Here is a 19,090-nt window from a genome sequence, read left to right as displayed (position 1 = left end):
CTTCTTTGCAGAGCAGTGAGTTTCTTGTGCAGCGAGAGCAGAGAGATGCCAGGGATGACTTTTCTAATAATATGCCGTAATTTTTGTTTTCTTTCCTAGCATAGATTGGATGCGTTTCAAAGTTGGGTTTGTCTTTGTAAAAGAATTACTTCAGAAGTTAAAGGAAGTTTTGGCTTTTCTTTTTTGTTGGGATGAGRTGACTTTGGCTAAGGCTGCAGACCTTTGCTGGTTTCTCCAGAATCCATTCTGCTGCTCTTAAATTGTGTAGGTATTAAAAATTGTGTAGGTATTAAAAATTGTGTAGGTATTAAAAATTGTGTAGGTATTATAAATCTCATAGTAATATTTTAAATAACCTAATTAACGTGTCCCTCTTCCCCCAAAGAGCTGGTGTGTCCGTCCTTTGGGCACTAGGATCATTAGGAGTGAGACTGACAGGTTCAGATGAAGATTCCCGTGTTCTTCCTGCAGCTCCCTTAGACACTAAGTGCAGAAATGTTTCTGCTCTCAGRCTGCACTTGGAGAGCTTGGCACTTTGAAACTTATACAATAAGAGCTTCATAAATAATAACTTTAAAAAAAATCCTTGCACTCGCAATGTAAAGCTTCTGATTTTTGCACAATACAGACCCAGAGGACCATCCTTTCAGTCCTGGGACTAAATGCAAATTCCAACGTGCAGTTTTCCCAAGAGCTGTGCTCACGTAGGAGTTAAACAGGATGAGGAATTGGCCTCATCCAGACATGCAGCCAGGTGGTGAACAGCAAAAGGCTGCGGAAGACAAGGGGGGAACAGGCCTGTGCTGCAGCCGCTCAGCATTAAGCCGTGCGATCTGGGAAGTCTTTGCAAGTCTCACATGCTAAGTATTATCTTTATTTGCTTGGCTGGGGAAAAAAAGCAGCTGTGGCTCTGCACTGGCCAAGGGATTTTCGATCCCTTCCCATGGCTCCTTGTCAGGTACGTGCAATAACATCTCTTTTGATCAGTAGAGGATTTGTGGCGTGGATTCTCTCCCCGCTTCTGCAGCAAGGCTGGGAAAACAGAATCAGTTGTTCAGTGAGGATTATTTTGTCGGAGGCAACTGCCTCGGCAGAGCTGCCACGTGCTACCAGTGAGCAGAAAAGAGTCTCGCTGTAATTTTTCCCCCTCTCTGCTACCTTCTCACAAGACGGGCAAAGCAAACGGCTGCAGCACAGCTTCTGTGCCCCTGGCAAGGGGGAAATCAGCACTTTGAGGCTGGCAAAAACCTTCACACGTGCCCTGTCTGAGAACCCTGTGGGTTTGGCACGGGTTGAGGCTCCGGAGCAGCAGCRGGGGCCTGGCCGGCGGCAGCGCAGGGTTCGTGTGGCGCCCCGCAGGTCTCGCCGCTCACGAGCGCTTGGGACCCATCCCGTAGGCTGCCTGGCACTAAGAATTGCTGTGAGGCCTCTCTTTACTATTACTTTTCATCATCACAGATGCATAATAAAAGCTGCCATTCCAGGAGAAGAAACCAAGTGCCAATCCCTTTATTTCTTTCTGAACAATAGTATTTTTCACAAGTTCCATGTGTCTTTTATTGCATTGAAACTGTAGAATAAAAAACCTAGCGAATTATTTTGGCATTTATGTACTTGTTCTACATACCCTTCCCATAGAGAGGGCAAGATGTATGTACAGCTTTGCTTGGGGGAGTATTTTATTTTTTTTTTCTGCAGAGCAAACTGGATGCTCTTTTAAATGAGGTTTATAGGATGCTCTTTTAAATGAGGTTTATAGCTATGAGATCTTGTACGTATGTTCCATAAAGCATTGTTTGATAGTGATCTACAGAAAAAAAAGACAGGCTCTTAAAAAGTTTCAAAGCTAAGCTGTGGGATTTGGCAGATAACTCATGTTGCTGTTTATTTTCATCAGCGGGATGTTAGTAGTTACCTCCGCCGAGGAAAGTGTTGCCAAGATGTGTTGTTTAATGGCTCAGGAGAGCTCTGAGAAATCGGGCTGTCTACAGAAAATACTACAATTCTACTAATAATACTATACAGCTTCTACCCTTAAAGCAGTTCTTTTTACCTGTCGGTTGGAGTCATAATTCTTCCATGCTGTCTTTTCCCACTCAGTGCCAAAAGGCAATGGTTTTTGTGGCCAGCTYGCTTGTGTGTTGTGGTTTGGATGCCCTTGGAGCTGCTCAGCTGCCTGTTTGTGGTTGGACTGAGCTGTGAACACGGCAGCTCCTGAGCTCCTGAGTCAGGAGACCCGCTTGTTCTGCATTCGTTGATCCCAAACGGGATTCTGCCTCTTCTGATGATGTTCTGGGAATGTTCTTCTATTCAAGTGCTTGGTTCGAGTGGCTTGAAAGCTTCTGCGTGTGAAGAGCCCAATTAGTGTGCGTACAAACTGTGGGTTTCTTGGGTATTCTGCCGCTCCTCGGTGCTTGTCTCTGGTCCTGCTGTGTGGCTCGTTTGCAGTTTGCTTAATTGTAAATCAAATTTTCCTTTCTTGTATTGATGCAGATGGAGGGAGCTACGACGGCGTTCATGATGCATCCAGCCCTGCTGCGGGCGACTGCTGTGCGCAGCAAAGCTCTGCCCAACACAACTGGGAGATGAACTACCAGGAGGCAGCAATCTACCTCCAGGTGAGCCCTGCAGTTCAGTACCCGCTGTAAAAATGGTCATTTTTTTCATTTCACCTCCTCAGTTGCTCTGGGGTCAAGACTCCTTGGGAGGCACGTTGTGCGCAGGAAGTGCAGATTCTAATCCTGGTTTGTTCTCAGGTTTGGTTAGTGGCTCTTGGATGTTCACTTAGCTTCAGTCACACAAAAAATATGAGYGAGGTTGGAGCTCTTCATCCCTGGAGGGAGAGCGGGTTGTGATGAGGCCTGATCAACTCAAAAGAGGAATGTAGCCTCCTTCTCTTTAAAAACAAACTAAAACAACCCTCCCCCCATCCAAAAAAACGACAAACCAACAAAACTCACAACATCCTCTATGTATATACCTCAGGAAAGTTCAATAATATCTTTGCCAAGATTGTTGTACAGCTTCTGCAGGTGCAGCGAATTGCCTGCCAAATCTGCACTTCTCCCAGAGCTGGTTTTCTGCAGTCATCGCTGATTCCATGACTGTCCTTCCTTCCTCCTCCTCCTCTTTATTCCCTCTCAAAGACTGCACTGCAGCATGAGGTGGACTGGATCCAGGCAGGGTTGTTGCCTATGCTACTGTAAGGTGATTGAAATGATCCTTCCCTCCCTTCTGCTGCCCCACAGGATGGAAGTATCACTCCTCACACCCTTAAAACCCTTAGCATGGACTTTAATAATAACATCAGCTCTCTTAGCTCTATGTAGAGCAGCAGTGACCATGCAAGGGTAGCACCAACCCCTTGGGCTTTCTCCAGCTCCTGGTTGTGGGGGATGCTCTGTAAAGGTTCATGGAGCTGCTGCAGCCGATGGTCGGCCCTGCCCATGCGCATGATGCCGCCTTGGCCAGCGCCGTAATGACAACGTCCTTGAAACCAAGCAGACATCACTTAAAGAGCGTGCAGATTGTCTGTTTGAACCAGTAGCTGCAGGCAAGAGCCTCTTATCTCAATAAGAGGACTTTGCTGTCCAGCCACGTTTTGGATTGCTTGGTTACCAAGAGGCAGAATTTGGGCGATTTTTCGTTCTGCAAATGTGTTTTGTCAGGCGTGAGTGCGAACGCCCTGCTGAGCCAGGCGAGCTCGGCCTTTGAGCAGGGGCTCGTGTTTTCTGGCACTTGCTGCTGGGTTTTGTCCTGCCGGCAACCTGGCTCGCTGTCCTGGCACTGTTGGGTTGTTTTGAAACAGAATGCGAGGCTGCCTGTGAGGTGGCCTCAACGAGAAGCATTTGAAACCCTTTTCTGCATCCATCTTGAGAGGTTTTCCCTTCTTAAGGGGGATCTTGTTTCTTGAACTTGCTGTCCATTTGCAGTCACAACCCCCCCCACTTCTGTAGCAATAGTTTGCTGTCCCTACAGTATTTGCTTACCTGGAAAGATGTTAATAAAAAAGCATTTGGTGTGCATCAGAGCATTGCAGCTAGGGGAAAAAATGATCTTTTATAGCAGCTTCTAGGAACGAGCAAGTTKTCTGCAAGAGACAAAAGCTACCTTGCTTAAGCTATTGAAGCAAGAAAGGGAAGAAGCTGTTGGATGCTTCTGCTTGAAAAAAACTTCTCTAATTTCTCAYATAAGCTTTTAAACCTTCCGCTTTTTAAATTCCCACACAAGCTTTTAAAGCAAACTAAGCTTTGTCCTAGAGGTAAAAACAGTAATGAAGCAGCTGTTTAAAATCAGTTGCAAGCAAACTGTTGAGCTGGAGTATCTGACCTTTTAATGTTAATTAAGCTTTCTAGTTAAAGAGGAACGACTAATTGGCATGGAGACTTGATGATTTTTCCAGGAGTCCATCTTCTCACGTTCCTTCACTGTGTGTGTGCTCCAGAGCGTGTTCTCTCCCAGACATTTTGCAAGGCCAAGATAAGAAGGAGCAACTGTCAGCCAGGTGCCCTGGAGCTTATCTGCGTGTTTTCAAGTTCTGGCCTAGAGCAGTTTAACCAAGGAAGTCTGTAAACACGTGGAAGGCATTGGAACTAAATGAAGCACAGTGTTTGTGCTGGTGTGTTGACTGAATTTTGCCCACCTTTATAAAATCTCAGCACTCTTTTCTCATTTTGAAAAGAGTCGAGGGTTTCTGAAGCTGGAGGTTGTAGATATTAATGAGCTGCATTGCTGAAATGGACTTCCTTTCGAACAGACGGGGATATCCCACGTGGGTGGCATTCATTCCTCAATGAACAGATCACTGTCAGGCTGCAAAGCAGCAAGATCCTGCTAGGATTTCAATCTAATCCGTATAGAAACCTGTGTTCTTCAGGTGGAAAGCTCTGCTAGAGAACCAGGAGTGATTAATGCTCTTCTCTTCTTTTTCCCGTTGCTCTAGGAAGGAGAAAACAATGATAAGTTCTTCACCCACCCCAAGAATGCCAAAGCACTTGCTGCCTACCTCTTTGCACACAACCACCTTTTCTACCTGATGGAGCTGAGCACAGCGCTGCTGCTGCTGCTGCTGTCGCTCTGCGAGGCGCCAGCCGTTCCCATGCTCCGGCTGGGCATCTACGTAAGTGCCTGCGGCAAACCGAGCAAGTCGGCGGGTTTTGCAAGGGTGGCTTAGGGCAAAAAAGAGGATTAAACAGAGAGGAAGAGGATGAGGAGTAGYAGGAAGAACTATCTGGCTCGAGAGCCAGGTGTGTTAGTTGGTCAGCCAGCAAAACATCCTTTTCTTTCATCCGGTGTGCATATAGGCCAACAGCAAAAGTGACACTTGCTCTGTGTTATCAAGCTGGTGCGGTTCTTAAGTTTCTTAAATGTTTGAGAAGTGTCAGTTTTGCTTTTATTTGGGATGACTCAAGAACCTGTGAGGCCTCGAAGGGGTGGTTTTAAAGTCATTGTGGCTGGCACTGTTACCCCAGCATGTTACCCACTGGTTCCTAGAACGCAAAGAGTTGCAGCTTTGGCCAAGCTGCTGAACCGTCCTGTGTCCTGTCATCAGAACGGTAATGTTGAGAGGACTCTTCTATGTTTAAGTAATTTGAAGTTTTGTCTGTGATTTTCACAAAGTGCAGATTTAGAGATGGGATAACCAGCTGTGATGAGTGTACGGCTATCAGCGCACTCCCCATTTCTTGCCAAGAGTTGTAGAAGAGCTTAGCATCTGTGGGGCTAAATGTTTTTCAAGATGAGTCAGGACTGCATAAATTAACTGGAGTTTTGAGCTATAGCTAAAGCTCAGATTGTAAAAAAATACATATTTTATATATACATACAAACACACACATATATATGTGTGTGTGCGTGTATATATATTCTGTCCTCTTCTTTGTGTGGCATTCTSTGTTTTCAATCTCATTCTTACAATTTGCTAAAAAAGTTGCAGTCTTAAACTTTCAAAATACATCTGCTTGAATTGCTGGTTGCTTGTCTTTTTGGTATGTTGTTTTGAATCAAAAAATTGTCTTTTTGATATGCTATCCAAGTTCTAAAAGTAACATGGATTTYCGGGAAATTCCAGACTAATACTGAATAGAGAAAAAAATCTGTAGCACAAAGCACAGAGCAATAAATGCAGAAACTTTGAAAGCCTGAGAATGCCATGCTAGCCTTAAGGGTAGCCTTGGGTTCTCTGGGTTTCCACTACTTAAAACTACTGTTAAATCCACGTGCTCCTTACAAAAGGCAGAGTATCAGTGTGTTCTGCTTGTTTGTGTAATTGGAAAGGGCAGCTTAAGCTTTGCTGTATTCTAACAGGTCCATGCAACCCTGGAGCTGTTTGCATTAATCGTGGTAGTCTTTGAGCTCTCCATGAAGATGAGGTGGTTGGGCTTCCACACCTTTATCAGGCACAAAAGGACCATGGTGAAGGTAAGTTGCCTTCCTGCTGGTGTTTCTCTTTCAGCGTATTTAGGAACCAAGGAGCCACAGTAACTGCTGGGCTCTACAGTAGCAGGGAAGGTTTAGGCTTGTGTCCCCACTGCCAAGCTATTTATGAGAGGTTTCAGAGCCACCTCCCACCTCTGAAACGCCCAAACTGGTGAGCGTCCAGTGGGAGCCTTGCTTTYCCCAAATGGAGAATGTAGCTGTCTTGAGATGCTTACAAATATATTATTTATTTTTGGCAGACCTGCGTGCTGTTCGTGCAGTTCATAGAGGCCATCGTGGTGTTGGTGCGCCAGACCTCACACGTGCGGATCACCAGAGCCCTGCGCTGTATTTTCCTGGTGGACTGTCGGTACTGCGGCGCGGTCAGGAGGTGAGTCAAGGAAAAGCACCCTGGTCCTGAGGGCGCTGGGGAAAATAGGTGCCTCTCACGGGCATTTCAGATCTTGAGTGTTTTGTGACTGGGACTCAAGTGTACCCAGCGCCTTGGGAAATTTCATTAGTAGTTTTGGATGTGTCCAGGGTGCTTGTGTGGTACTGTCACTGGTGCAAGAAGCCTCTCCAGGTTCATCTTGCATGCAGCAGCAGAATGGACAGTGTTTCCTGTCCTGAGTTTCCTCTGTATAATCACTGAAAGTAGGGGGAAGAAAAGACCTCCAATCTGTTTTTATTTCCTCACTGTTATTTTTATTTCCTCCCTTTGGAGAGGAAGGCTTCATTCCAATGTGGAAGCACACACAAGTTCTTGTTCAAGAAGGTTTTCTCCCTTTTCAGAAACCTACGACAGATCTTCCAGTCCCTCCCCCCATTTATTGATATTCTCCTCCTCCTGCTTTTCTTCATGGTCATCTTCGCCATCCTGGGTGAGTTGTGCCGCCAGAAGTTGAAGCTGTGATAATCTCAACCAGATATTGTCTAAGGGCAGCAGAAACAACTTGCATGAACATGCAGCTCATCCCATTGAGTCCGCAGTCTTCCAGTTAGCTGACTTCTTCCACAGCTGTCCAGGAGATGTATTTAAAGAATGAATTAAAAATTCTAGGAGCTGGCATTTGGTTTGGTGACAAAAGTCCTTTTCACTTTTTCCAGAGCTTAATTTGTGGTGTTTATACATGTAGTTTCCAAGTTCTGTTTCTGGGATCTATTCCTCAATACRGTAAATTCAAGCTAAACTCCAAGGAATTCACGGGTCTGTCCCATACCTGCTGTGGGTCTGTCCCATAAATAACAGAAAATAAATAAAAATAAAATCACAGAAAATTTACTTTCTGAAAGGATCAGTCAAATACCAGTGACAAGCACTAGCAAACCTGTATGGAGAGGGMTGACCTCCTTCCTCAGGATATCAGAGAGGGCTTCACTTCTTAGTACAGCCTGCTATTTGGGAGCAGAGACTTAGTAGTTTTACTTGAAATCAAACATCTTAATTTGTGTTCCTCATTCTTTTCCCTTCTTCCCTCTCTTTTTCTTTTCTAGGTTTTTATTTGTTTTCTCCTAACCACTCGGATCCTGTAAGTAATCACTGATTCTTTGGACTGAGTCTCAAGTCCCATTTTGATCAGTTTAAGAATGAAGCATTTCTGAGTAGCTGTGACTTGTTCCCATATGGTGTTCAAAGAGGCTRGATTCCACCTGGTGCCAGTCATGAGAAGGAGCAGCAGCAGTTGTGACCAAGGAGGCCTCTTGACAGTATTGCTTTGGGTTAACTTCCTTCCCCTTCCTGGGAAGGAAGACAGTAAATGAGACTTCCTCAAAGGCAGGAACACCCAAAGGGAACATCAGTAAAGTTGTTCTTTGTTCTTGATGTCTTAATTCAGCCAAACGTGACCCACAGCTGTCCTCAGTGCAGAAGGTATCCACGTGACCATTGTTCCCATTGTTGTTGAGCCTGTTGGTCGCTTAGTGGGAATAAATACTACAAAAATGTGCAGAGAGCTTTCAGTCATTCACCTGCCATGTCTCTGGGGCCTCTAAAAGGGACCAGTGCTAAATTACTCTTTTTCTAGGGCCTGTAGAAGGGCCTGTATTCTAGTGGGCTTCTTTTGGAAAAAAAAAACCCAACTATGAAAAGCTGCTTATGTTTTTATTTCTTTATTTTCTTTCAGTACTTCAGTACTTTAGAGAACAGCCTGGTGAACCTCTTCGTTCTCTTGACCACTTCCAAGTAAGTTTGCTGCTTGTTTTGGCTTGCTCTTTCCTCCCCAAAGAAGTCTAGGGGAATCAAGAGTTTATCTGCAGTTGTGCTGGATCTCCAGATGTGACCCCTTTTCTCTGCATGACAGAAATATTACCCAGGTTATTCTCCATGGGAAGAACTTATTCATGTTAGGATGCTGACCTCGGATGCAGAGTTATCTCTCAGCCACTCAGAGCACTTCCTCACTGTGCAGGCAATAAGAGGGGAGATGACTTTATTGGGCCTGGATCCAAGGAGGGGAAGTTTCTGTTTGTGCTCCTCTGTTGGTGAGAGTTTGCTGTTGTGAAGCTCCTCTGCTTCMCTTTTCCTATCTAGGAAATGTTGATAACAGCACTAAGCAAATATTGGTTAGCTGTCAGAGCGGGCTCAGAGGATTAGGAAATTCAAAATCTGCAAAATTGACCAAGAATAAATCTTTGCTTGCTGTTCTGAATACTCTTAGCCCAAGGATTGGTGTGATTATTTTGTGGTTGTGGGGCATTGCTGCTRCTAAAGCACAACCCTTAGTCCTAGTGCAACCCCCCTTTACCCGTGTGGGTTTCAGGATGTGCAGGGAACGTGGTTATTCATTTTTCTTCTTTCTCATCATGCTTCTATGCTTTATCTGCTCCCTGCTGCGTTCAGACTTCAGTATCATGAGCAACTAGGTGTTCTGCAGAAAGGTGCAGATCCACTACTGTGGGTGCCTGCCCCTCTGGGACCTGTCTCATGCTCTCGCCCACATATACAGAGTATAGTGTTAGAAATTCGGGTGCTTAAACTTGTGCCTTTTTGGGATACAGCTTCCCTGACGTGATGATGCCATCCTATGCCCGGAACCCCTGGTCCTGTGTCTTCTTCATAGTGTATCTCTCCATTGAGCTGTACTTCATCATGAACTTGGTGAGTGTTTTGTTGAAACTCTTGACTTCTCTCTGCCTGACTTTGAATTTCCTTGCCCACTGGAGTCTTCCCAATTCCCAATGGAGCCGTGTAACGATTTGAGGCTATTTGGCAGAATGTTTTTGCTACAGGTAGGAGTCTCTTTATATTCATCTGTAAGGAAATGAATTAAATCACAGAAAACAGAGCGATGCAAATAATCTTTTGATTTCCCTCGCATTAATATCCTGCTTGGAGTGACACACACAGTTGCATGAAATTTATTGTCCTTCCCCATCTTAATTATTTATCATAAAATGGCATTTTATTATCTGGCCTTGCCTGAAATCCTTTGTAAATCATTTTGAAAGGGATGGAATTGCAGAGGGTGGCAGGACTGGAATTGCAATAGCCCTGGCAGCAGCGCTGTGCTGCGGCTCCGCTTCCCTTCCCAGAGCTTGCTGCCAGGACTGTCTCCTGCCTTTGCTTTATGTGGATGCCTGTGTATTAAACAGCAGCGAGGTGGGAGTGCAGCTGCCAGCCTGGAAARCCGGACAGTTCGGCACCCACTAGGGATTGCAAGGAGGGTTTGGAGCCACTGGAGGAGTGGGATTATGCCCTGTAGGTCACGGGCTCGGGCAGGCCACGCGTGTCCTGTTGGAGCAGGTTTGTGAGGGTGCTGCTGAGCGTGGCAGCTCTGCTACTCGACCTGCAGCACCCGGCGGGGCCAAGGCCACTCAGGAGGGATGTGGGCTGTGAAAGAGGGACCCTCYGAGGAGCTGGGGAACCCACAACACAAGAGGAGCGATTTGGTGCTTCCAAAGAGCTTGGATTTCAGAGCTGCTGTCTGACGTAGAAGTTTGGTTTGTACATCTGTTTGCCAAAGCTGCTGTGGAAGGATGTATCCTGAAAGCAGCCCTTAAATCTGCTTTGCAGGAAGAGATCAGGGCGTTTTAACAAGCCTTTCTGCAGTGTCTTTCTGTTGCCCCGTGTGGAGCTTCGCCTTGGGTCTTAAAACCACTAACAAATGTTAGGAGGCCAGATACATGTGAATCTCTTGCAAAAAGCGGTGTGGTTTGGTAACCCCCTTGTAGCCTTTYGGCTCAGGGTCCCTCATTACCTCCCTTCTACTGCACATTAGTTTGGCACTTAGTAAGATTCCTCCTTCAGGCAAAGCTTTCCCCTGCTTCTCCAGGCAGGCTCTTCCCACCTCTTGGAGAAGCATCAGCTTGGGTGGCCAGGCAGCGTAGGGATTAAAGCTCACCTTCCTCTCCTGTCTTCTCTGCGCAGCTCCTGGCCGTTGTGTTCGACACTTTCAACGACATCGAGAAGAGGAAGTTCAAGTCGTTGCTGCTGCACAAGCGCGCGGCCATCCAGCACGCCTACCGCCTGCTCATAACCAAGCAGGTAGCAGGCAGGAGGGCAGGGGTATCCCCAAAAACCTGATTTATGACGTTCGATTGCAACCCGAATCACCAAGGGCTACTGCTCTGCATTTGTACAGCTTATTTTTATTTATTTTGGGAGGGAAAAACAAAGCAGTCTGAGTTTTAGGCCCATGCCAGGCTGTGGAAGGGCCCTGATAAAACAAAAGAAGCTTGTCCTGCAGTGCTGGCAAGCCCTGATTTTTCTCTCCGCATCAGTGTGGGTCACTTGAGGACTCACATCTCAAATACCAGTCCTTAGAGGAGGTGTGGATTATACGTATAAAGGAACAGTTACTAGGTACTGCTTGAGCAGAAGCTTCAGAGGCAGAAGTAATTCACATACAGACAGTTGTGTGTGGGGCAGAGCACTGCAGGAGAGGTTGATTTCTTGCTTTAGGAAGAGAATTGAGACCTGARGACCTTCTTCCACTAGATTAGCTCACGTTTAGGGCTCATTCATTATATGAGCTGTTCTGGAGAATGGCTGATGGTCTGAAAAAAAGTGCCAATAATGGGGCCTGCTACACTCCTAGGAGTTTCCCAAGCAGAGTTAAGCTCTGTTGTTTGGGATATCTGGTTGGACAACTTGCTTGGGATAGTACATTGGGGAGCAATTCTGCAATCACTGGAGGAACCTTTTGCTAGGGAAGCTTTTGAAGTCTGTGCTCTGGGATAAACTCAGTGTGGTAAAGTAATAGCTCAGGGTACTTTGGGGGCTTAGCTGTAATGGCATCTTAGGGGCATGTGGAAATCCTCTTCAAACACACTTTGCACTAGCAAAATTAAATGCACTAGCCTGTATGTGCTGCTGCCTCATGTCTTTGCTTATAGCATCATTCCCTTGTTTCTAGAGGCCGACTGGAGTTTCCTTCAAGCACTTTGAAGGGCTGCTGCGGTTTTACAAGCCTCGGATGTGTACCAGAGAGCGGTATCTCACTTTCAAAGCACTGAATCAAAGCAATACTCCTTTAGTCAGGTAGGATGGTCTTGCTGCTGYGCCCAGGGCAGGGCTGCTGCTTCACTCTCTGCAGCTGGGCTGCACCTTGGAGAGGACGCCTGGGTTATGGAAGGAAATGTGTCTGGAGCGGGAGTTATCTTGTGCTGGGGATGCRCTGGGAAACAAGCTTGTTCTGCCCAAGTGCTGGAATCCCTGCGTGCCCTCTTGTGGATACAGGGCTCTGCTGGCAGCCACCAAGCTCTCTGTTTCCCTCATCTCCCATCATAGGAGAGGAGCAGAACACTGAGGAGCAGCCCTGGAGTCTGCAAGGAGCCCTTCTTCCCACAGTGCAGCCTCGCAGCTTAACTAGTTCTTATTCCTCCAGCAGCTGGCTGTGCCCCCCAGAGTTTTGTTAATTAAAATTTGGTTCTTCTGGAGCTTTACAGACTGTCATCCTCTGTGTTATGAGGCAGAGAATTACCATTCTGGAGGGTGGGAGCAGCTAACTGCAGCCAGCATGGAAGCAGAGGGAATTGGAGCAGGAGGGCTGCTCTTCCCCTTCCTTTGTTCCGGCCCAGACAGCCTTGGAGCAAAGGTCTCCCGTAAAACTGGTGCCAGTCCTTCTCCTTCAGGTTAAATACCATAGAGAAATGATGAAAGTGGCATAAGGAGAAAGACARAGTTCTTAAATCTAGGCACCTAGTGACACTAGTCTGCATCTGAGAATTTCAGCCTCTGCTCTTTGAGACACTAAAGTCTGACCTAGAGTCACTCGGGTTTCATGAATGTGCTGACTTCTTTGCTTTCATATCTGTTGTCAAAATTCATTTCTACCTTTAAAAGCAAATTTGCAAAGGTAGTAGAAAAGTAAGGTATGAAGAATTAAGGAGAGTAGTATGGTCTCTGTCTTTTGGAGCCTGCTATATCTGAGATCTTTATGGTGAAAACGTGGAGTTCCGTGGAGTCAGTTTTCTCTGGAGGCAGAAGGGGAGTGATCTCTGCTAGGTCTTGTGCAGAAGGAAGGTGGCTCTGGGCTCTGTTTGGACCCTTTGCAGCTCAATGCTGCTGTGGTTGTGTCCTGGAAAGGAATTAACAATTTCCAGCGACTCTCTGCTGATGGCATTTGACAAGGACAGTTAAGGATAAAAGCAACTCCAAGGCTCTAATCAAATGCTGCTTTCTATTTTACAGCCTAAAGGATTTTTACAATTTCTATGAAGTTGTTGGCTTAAAATGGAAGGTAAGTATTTACTAGGTGGGGAAGTGAGGAAGTGCATGTGGGAGGGAAAGCAAAGGAGGCCAGTGATTACTAAGAAAGAGGTTAAGAAACAAAGACCACCTGAAAGAAACCCATGGTGGGAAAGAAACCCATGTGGTGGGTCCCCCTCATTGCACGTTTTGGTTTGGGTGTAGTGCAGACTGCCTCTGATCAAGGCTGCTCTGTTTGCAGGCRAAACGAAATCGTGAGCACTGGTTTGATGACCTTCCACGGACAGCATTCCTTATTTTTAAAGGTAACATGTCGCGTTTAAATGACACCATGCATTCCACCAGTATGGAAAGCATTTCTTTATGAAGACCAGGCCTTCCCAAGGGACTTTGTCACTGTGTGTCCATGTGCCCAAATGTCCCTGGTAAACAGCAGAGAAAGGCCTGCTGACCAGCTCGCTTTGTATTCAGAGCTTCCAAGGCTCTGAGTCTCCAAGGGAGATTTGTCTTGTAATTATTCCCTGTGCTCTGACCCAAAAAGCAACTTCCATAAAATAAGAGGCTTCTTGGCAGATACTCTGTAACGAACCAGCTCCCGAGGCCACGACGAGCAGCATTCCTTTCCCGGCGCAGAGGTTAGCTGGGGATATTTGCTTGTGGCATCCAGCAGAGTTTGTAGGTTTGTTTCTCTGTATCCCAAGCAGCAGCTCACGGCAGTGCCTGTGCAGTGGATTTGTGCTATTGCAGAAGCTGCTAGACTTAGGATGCGATTGCAGTGCTCATACAGGTCAAGWGCAGCTGCTAAGGAGAGGGAAAGAGATCAGAAATATCCATCAGGGTAATTTGTCTTGCAAATGTGACTCAGCTCCCCTGTCCTAAGTTTCCTGACAGAACATAACCATTCAGAAATAAGAACTTATCTGCAGCTCCTTTTTCTATATTTTATGCTGATGGGGGCAGTTAATGCTGTCTTGAATCAAATTTACTGCTGCCATAGGAGCCCTGCATATTTATGCTAATACACTGAGCCCTCCTTTCCAACATATTCATTGCCCCAAACGTGGTCAGCGCCTCGTCGGCTGTATTTATCTGCGTAGTATTTTTGTGGTGTAGTTGGAGAAAAGACATCTGGGTGGGTAAAGAGAGCTAGTCCATTCCCMCTGGTGTTCTAGAGGAAGATTGGTCCCAGGAGACAAAAGTTAATAATCTTCTAAAGCATTTAGCTTTTGTGCTAAGAATTGATATGAGAAAAATCTCTTGGGAGAAGATAGAGGAAGCTGTGTGTGAACTATAGAGCACTGCATAAATATTTGTTTTCCTTCCTGCAGGCATCAACATCCTTGTGAAGTCACGAGCGTTCCAGTACATCATGTGTAAGTAGGAGAAACAAACAGTCTTCTGCCACGCCGCCTGCGTCACGCGGATCAGGGATGTGTGTCTGTGCCACACAATTGTGTCTGTGCCACACAAGAGCTGTCTGTGCAAGAATTCAGTGTGTTGGGACCTGGTCTCCTGTCTGAGCCATGGCCAACATAGGAATTCCTAAAATTTTGCTGGAGAGGGAGGAAACCAGCTGCTGCTGCAGTTTGAATTCTCGTTTCTCACTGTGGCTGAATCATCTGCAGAGCCTTGTTGGTTCAGTACTTCCTATGACATGTGTGGACCCGATTCTGTAGGACCTGGCTTGTTGCAGGGGACAGGTTGGTTGGCCTGGAGGTTTTTATCTTGCAACTGAAGGCTGCTGGAGCCCATCAGACTTCTCGTGCTGCCCGCGCTTGAAGTTCAGCGTCTTCATTACTGGAGGGATTGCCTGGCAGCTGTGCAGCCTGTGAGGATGGGTCTCCTCTGTACAGGAGAAAACATGGTTATTGTGGTGCTCTGTTCTAAATGATCTCTTCTTACTCAGTAATTTCTTTTTTGAGTGCCAAAAGAGAAGATTTTGTGAGTTAGGATGATAAATTAGAATGAGTGAAGGGCTTGGGAAGACTCAAATGCRAAAGAGCAGTCTGCCGTCTTTGGTTTTCTGGTTATGTGTATGGGGGAGAAGGGGAAGATGCAAACTGATAGGAGTTTTATCTTGTGCTTTTGGGGAGCCTGCTTCATTTGTTTTGCACTATTGAGGACACAGTGGTTCTCAAGAGCCTGTTTCAGAACTAAGAAGATGAAATATGCATGTAATAACATAGCAGAGTATAAGATAATTATTGGTAAAAGGAGTTGTAGTTTTGCGTTTGTTTATTTTCCTCCTTTTCTTTCCCTCCTTCTGGAGACAAAGAAACTTTATGTTCCACATGCTGGGAAAATTGAGGGCAGAAGTTCAGACTCTTCCAAGCGATGAGTTGGAGCCTTTAGTTAAGTTGGAAGTACGTTCCAAGCACTGACCTTGTTRCTTGTCTTGTGTTGTAGGCTCTGTTGCAGAAGTCTATTAGGAGGTTAGGAAAATGATATTTTCTGATCCAGGAATGCTTTTGCTATGGGTTTTTGCTTTGTTTCCCAGATACTGTGGTGGCTGTGAATGGAATTTGGATTCTTGTTGAAACCTTCATGCTGCAAGGTAGGAAATGTTGCTTGATTCTTGGCTATGTTTTGGGATGAYTGGAGAGAAGGCTAGAAAAAGTCATTCTTGTGTCTTGCAGGAGGGAATTTCTTCTCCAGAAACGTCCCATGGAGCTACATAGTCTTCCTCACAAGTAAGGAGTGGCATTGCCTTATAACCGGGCAGGAGGGGAGCACAGACAGCTCTGTTCCCAGGTGTTTTTTCAGTTTCACGTTAAAAACTGAGTCACAGGTACACAGATTGTGCCTGGCAGGGACTGTCCACATGCAGACAGACCTGCGAGTGCCCTGCTCTGCTCTCATCCTGTCCCTGAGCTGCAGCAGTCGGCGGAGCCTCTCTGCACAGACTGGAACATTATTTCTAAGCTGGCTCAGCCCTGAGAGCAGAGTAGCCTCGTTGGCTGGGCACGGCGTGCAAAGAAAGAAGCTCCTGCTGCCTGTGGTGGCTCTGTGTGGCCCTGCTCACGTTGCTCCGCGCTGRGCTTGCTATTCCGGGAGGCATTACCAGCTCTGAGCTGATTGTGCGTGGGAGCTGGCTCCACACAACACGAGGCAGCCCTGTCGGAGTGCAGGGTGCAGGAGAGGTCTGAAAGGACTAGCTGAAACTACTGGATTAGTCAAATGTGACTGTTTGATTGTTAGATTTCAACTAGAATGTCATCCTGCCATAAACATGTGCCTCAATCTCCYGTTTTTAGCCCAAGCATAAGCACCAGGCCTTTATGCGCTGCCATGGAGTTTGAGTGCTGTGAATTCATTTCTCTCCTGCCAGTGTCACTGCCTCAAAATAGTGTCAAGCTGCAGTAAGAATTGCTTTGGAGAACCTAAGAAARGCTGCTAACCTCCAGTTTGACTTCTGGGTGGCTCTGGTGCTTCCCTGCTTGATAGTCTCCTGAGTCTTCAAAGTACTTGTTGTGGAAGACTGAAGGCAGAGTGGCTCTTGGTACTTTCTTTTACAAGGATGTTGTCATCCAGTCTCTTCTCCTCTAACCTTCTTCTTTGGAGCCTGCAGAGGAAAATTTTGGGATGCCTGGAACAAGACATGTTCATGTCATCATTTTGTTGCCTGCAAGCCCACAAGGTGCTACCAGGTGGCTCCTCTTTGAAGGCATCTCCCTGCAGGTTGCAGGCTAGGCTGTGGGAAGTCCAATATGTTCTSCTGGGATAGAAGCAAATAAAACAGGCAGGACTGAATCCCCTACCTGATATTCTGGCCTTTTCTCCAGGAGCTTATGCCTCAGCATTCATGGTATGTTAGCCAACTGATTGCTCTGGAGAGAAATCTCCATGAATACAAACAAATGTGGTGCCTTGGAGGGAAAATGTTATCTGTTTGACATCTCCCTGGGGATAAAGAGGATGGGCTGGACTCTGTTAAGCCCATGTTCAGCAATTCTGTACATTCCTAAAGCACTGTGCATGTTTGAGGACCAGCCTTGGTTGAGGCCTCTTTGTGATGCTGCTTATTTCTGTCCTTGTCTGTTGTCTTCTGCAGTTTATGGCGTGGAGCTGCTTCTGAAAACCACTGGCCTGGGGCCTGTTGAATACCTGTCGTCGGGCTGGAATCTGTAAGTGTGCGCTAAAGTTTTGAGAGATGTGGTGAAAATTGCTGGGTTGGGACGACTGGCTTTGGAGAAGAGCTTTTAGGCCWGTAGATGAGGCCATCTGCAGGCCATTACAATTCTTCTGTGCCTGGCCTTGTGCATCTTGTCAGGGTGGAGTGGCACCAAGTGCCACTTCTCTGCTGAAATCCAATGATAAATCATTGCTTTTGTGATATTTATATCTGTTTTGGGTTGGTGTTTTTTTTCCAGCTTTGACTTTGCAGTCACCCTCTTTGCATTTCTGGGGCTCCTGGCACTGGCGTTTAACATGGAGCCGTTCTACTTCATYGTGGTCTTGCGACCTCTTCAGCTGCTGAGGTGAGACAGGGAGGCTGTGTGGGGAGTACAGAAAATAGATGGGGAAGAAAACAGCCAGCCTTGTTTTCATTCAGTCCCGTTGGGGACTGAGCTCCTTAGCAGGAAAGGGCAAGGATTGCTCTGTGGGTACATGACCATGGCAAGCAGGAATTACGTGGGGTAATGAGATTAGGCAGAGTTATCAAAATGACTGATAACAAAAACTTGGGATGGGATATGAAACCCCGTGCTTTGGAGCTTAAGCTGATCTCTAATAGAGATCAAGGGATTTACCGGGGGCAGATTATCCTATGTCTGCCTTCGTGGGGTTCTTGCACCTCCTCTAAATTGTCTGATGCTGCTCAGAGAAAAGCTCTTCTGTCAGGGTGAGACAGTCTGAGCCAGTTTAATAATTTCCATTGAATTACCAGAAATTACAGTTTTCAAAGGATACTGCATTCTAGGGTGAAGTACAACCCTGCTCGGACTGCATTTCGCTCTATAAGCAAGACTGGCTCTAACATCTCTGCAGCTCAGCAAGATGGGTATGATTAACCCTCCCGTGCTGAGACTGCTGCGGAGGTACAGTTACCTTCACAGAAAGCTTTGAGAGCCACGATGAAAGGTATTTTAGAGGGTCAAAATATTGTTTTATTAAAATAAAGCTAGTGTGGCTTAGTGAAGTGGCTTATCTTCAGTGAAGATTTAAAGAATGTTTAATGGCAGTCGGYGGGGTGAGGGGGAAAACCTTGTTTTCTCCATTGCTACCCTGCTAAAGCCTGTGTGCGCAACTATGCTTCTCTGTAAAAGCCAATGAAATTGCTAAGTTTGACATTAGTGGGCAGAATGTGGTTTTTTCTTTCATCCTTTTATTGAGTCACGAGGGAAACACAGAAAAGCTTGTGCCTGGGGAAAGGAGAAATGAGTCCTGACCCTGTACACAGAGCTGATTTAGGCTCCCGTGGTTTCAAAAATGTAGCTATTTATGCTTCATGCTCTATAACAAGATGAGAGCCTTTCTGTGAGATGCCTTAATCCTGCAGACTTTTGGATGTGTCACAAGCATTCAAATGGGATAAAGACACCTGCTCAGGTGAGCAGAGTATTTGAGTGAGTACAGATTCAATGAGTTTGGTGTCAGGAGGCCTTAGCTGCTCATTGACTTGTGGTGGAGACCTGTGATACTCTTCTAACCATTCCCAGCAATTTGAGAACTCAAGGAAAGTTGCTGTGCATAGATAATCATGCAAAATTCTCCTTTCAGGCTCTTTAAATTGAAGAAGCGTTACAGAAATGTCCTGGACACCATGTTTGAGTTGTTCCCCCGGATGGCCAGGTACCGACTTGCTTGTCTTTGAGTGGGGGAAAGAGGGAAGAGGGCCTGGGGCTGGCATCAGGATAGGGACGTGTCCAACCTGCCAAGAAAACATATGGGCTGATCTGTCCRTTTTCAGTGAGGGGTAAGCTCCTGGTCCTAGGACTTCTTCAATAAAAGCAGACAAAACACTACAGAGCAGCAACCGCTGGGAGCCTGGTCTGAGGTTTTCAGTGCTGTTTCCATTTATGG

General features: G+C 46.2%; 1 protein-coding gene across 2 annotated transcripts in view; it reads left to right on the top strand.

Annotated features, from left to right (window-relative positions):
* TPCN1 (two pore segment channel 1) overlaps nucleotides 1-19,090 on the top strand; it is a 42,882-nt gene that overhangs the window by 14,746 nt on the left and 9,046 nt on the right. For both annotated transcript variants that reach the window (XM_026037537.1, XM_026037539.1), the window contains exons 2-19: nucleotides 2,494-2,618; nucleotides 4,943-5,119; nucleotides 6,307-6,420; nucleotides 6,678-6,808; nucleotides 7,210-7,298; nucleotides 7,912-7,946; nucleotides 8,541-8,599; nucleotides 9,415-9,514; nucleotides 10,784-10,900; nucleotides 11,772-11,896; nucleotides 13,049-13,097; nucleotides 13,308-13,371; nucleotides 14,395-14,439; nucleotides 15,564-15,620; nucleotides 15,703-15,756; nucleotides 17,118-17,190; nucleotides 17,437-17,544; nucleotides 18,788-18,859. In XM_026037537.1, the coding sequence (XP_025893322.1) occupies nucleotides 2,494-2,618; nucleotides 4,943-5,119; nucleotides 6,307-6,420; nucleotides 6,678-6,808; nucleotides 7,210-7,298; nucleotides 7,912-7,946; nucleotides 8,541-8,599; nucleotides 9,415-9,514; nucleotides 10,784-10,900; nucleotides 11,772-11,896; nucleotides 13,049-13,097; nucleotides 13,308-13,371; nucleotides 14,395-14,439; nucleotides 15,564-15,620; nucleotides 15,703-15,756; nucleotides 17,118-17,190; nucleotides 17,437-17,544; nucleotides 18,788-18,859 (1,594 nt within the window). The remainder of the gene's footprint in view (nucleotides 1-2,493; nucleotides 2,619-4,942; nucleotides 5,120-6,306; nucleotides 6,421-6,677; nucleotides 6,809-7,209; nucleotides 7,299-7,911; nucleotides 7,947-8,540; nucleotides 8,600-9,414; nucleotides 9,515-10,783; nucleotides 10,901-11,771; nucleotides 11,897-13,048; nucleotides 13,098-13,307; nucleotides 13,372-14,394; nucleotides 14,440-15,563; nucleotides 15,621-15,702; nucleotides 15,757-17,117; nucleotides 17,191-17,436; nucleotides 17,545-18,787; nucleotides 18,860-19,090) is intronic.

This window comes from Nothoprocta perdicaria, unplaced genomic scaffold (assembly GCF_003342845.1).
Source record: "Nothoprocta perdicaria isolate Ctin4 unplaced genomic scaffold, notPer1 scaffold_2, whole genome shotgun sequence".
In the NCBI taxonomy this organism is placed as follows: domain Eukaryota; kingdom Metazoa; phylum Chordata; class Aves; order Tinamiformes; family Tinamidae; genus Nothoprocta; species Nothoprocta perdicaria.
Note: the sequence above shows the minus strand (reverse complement) of the source record. Positions and strands in the feature narration are given on the sequence as shown.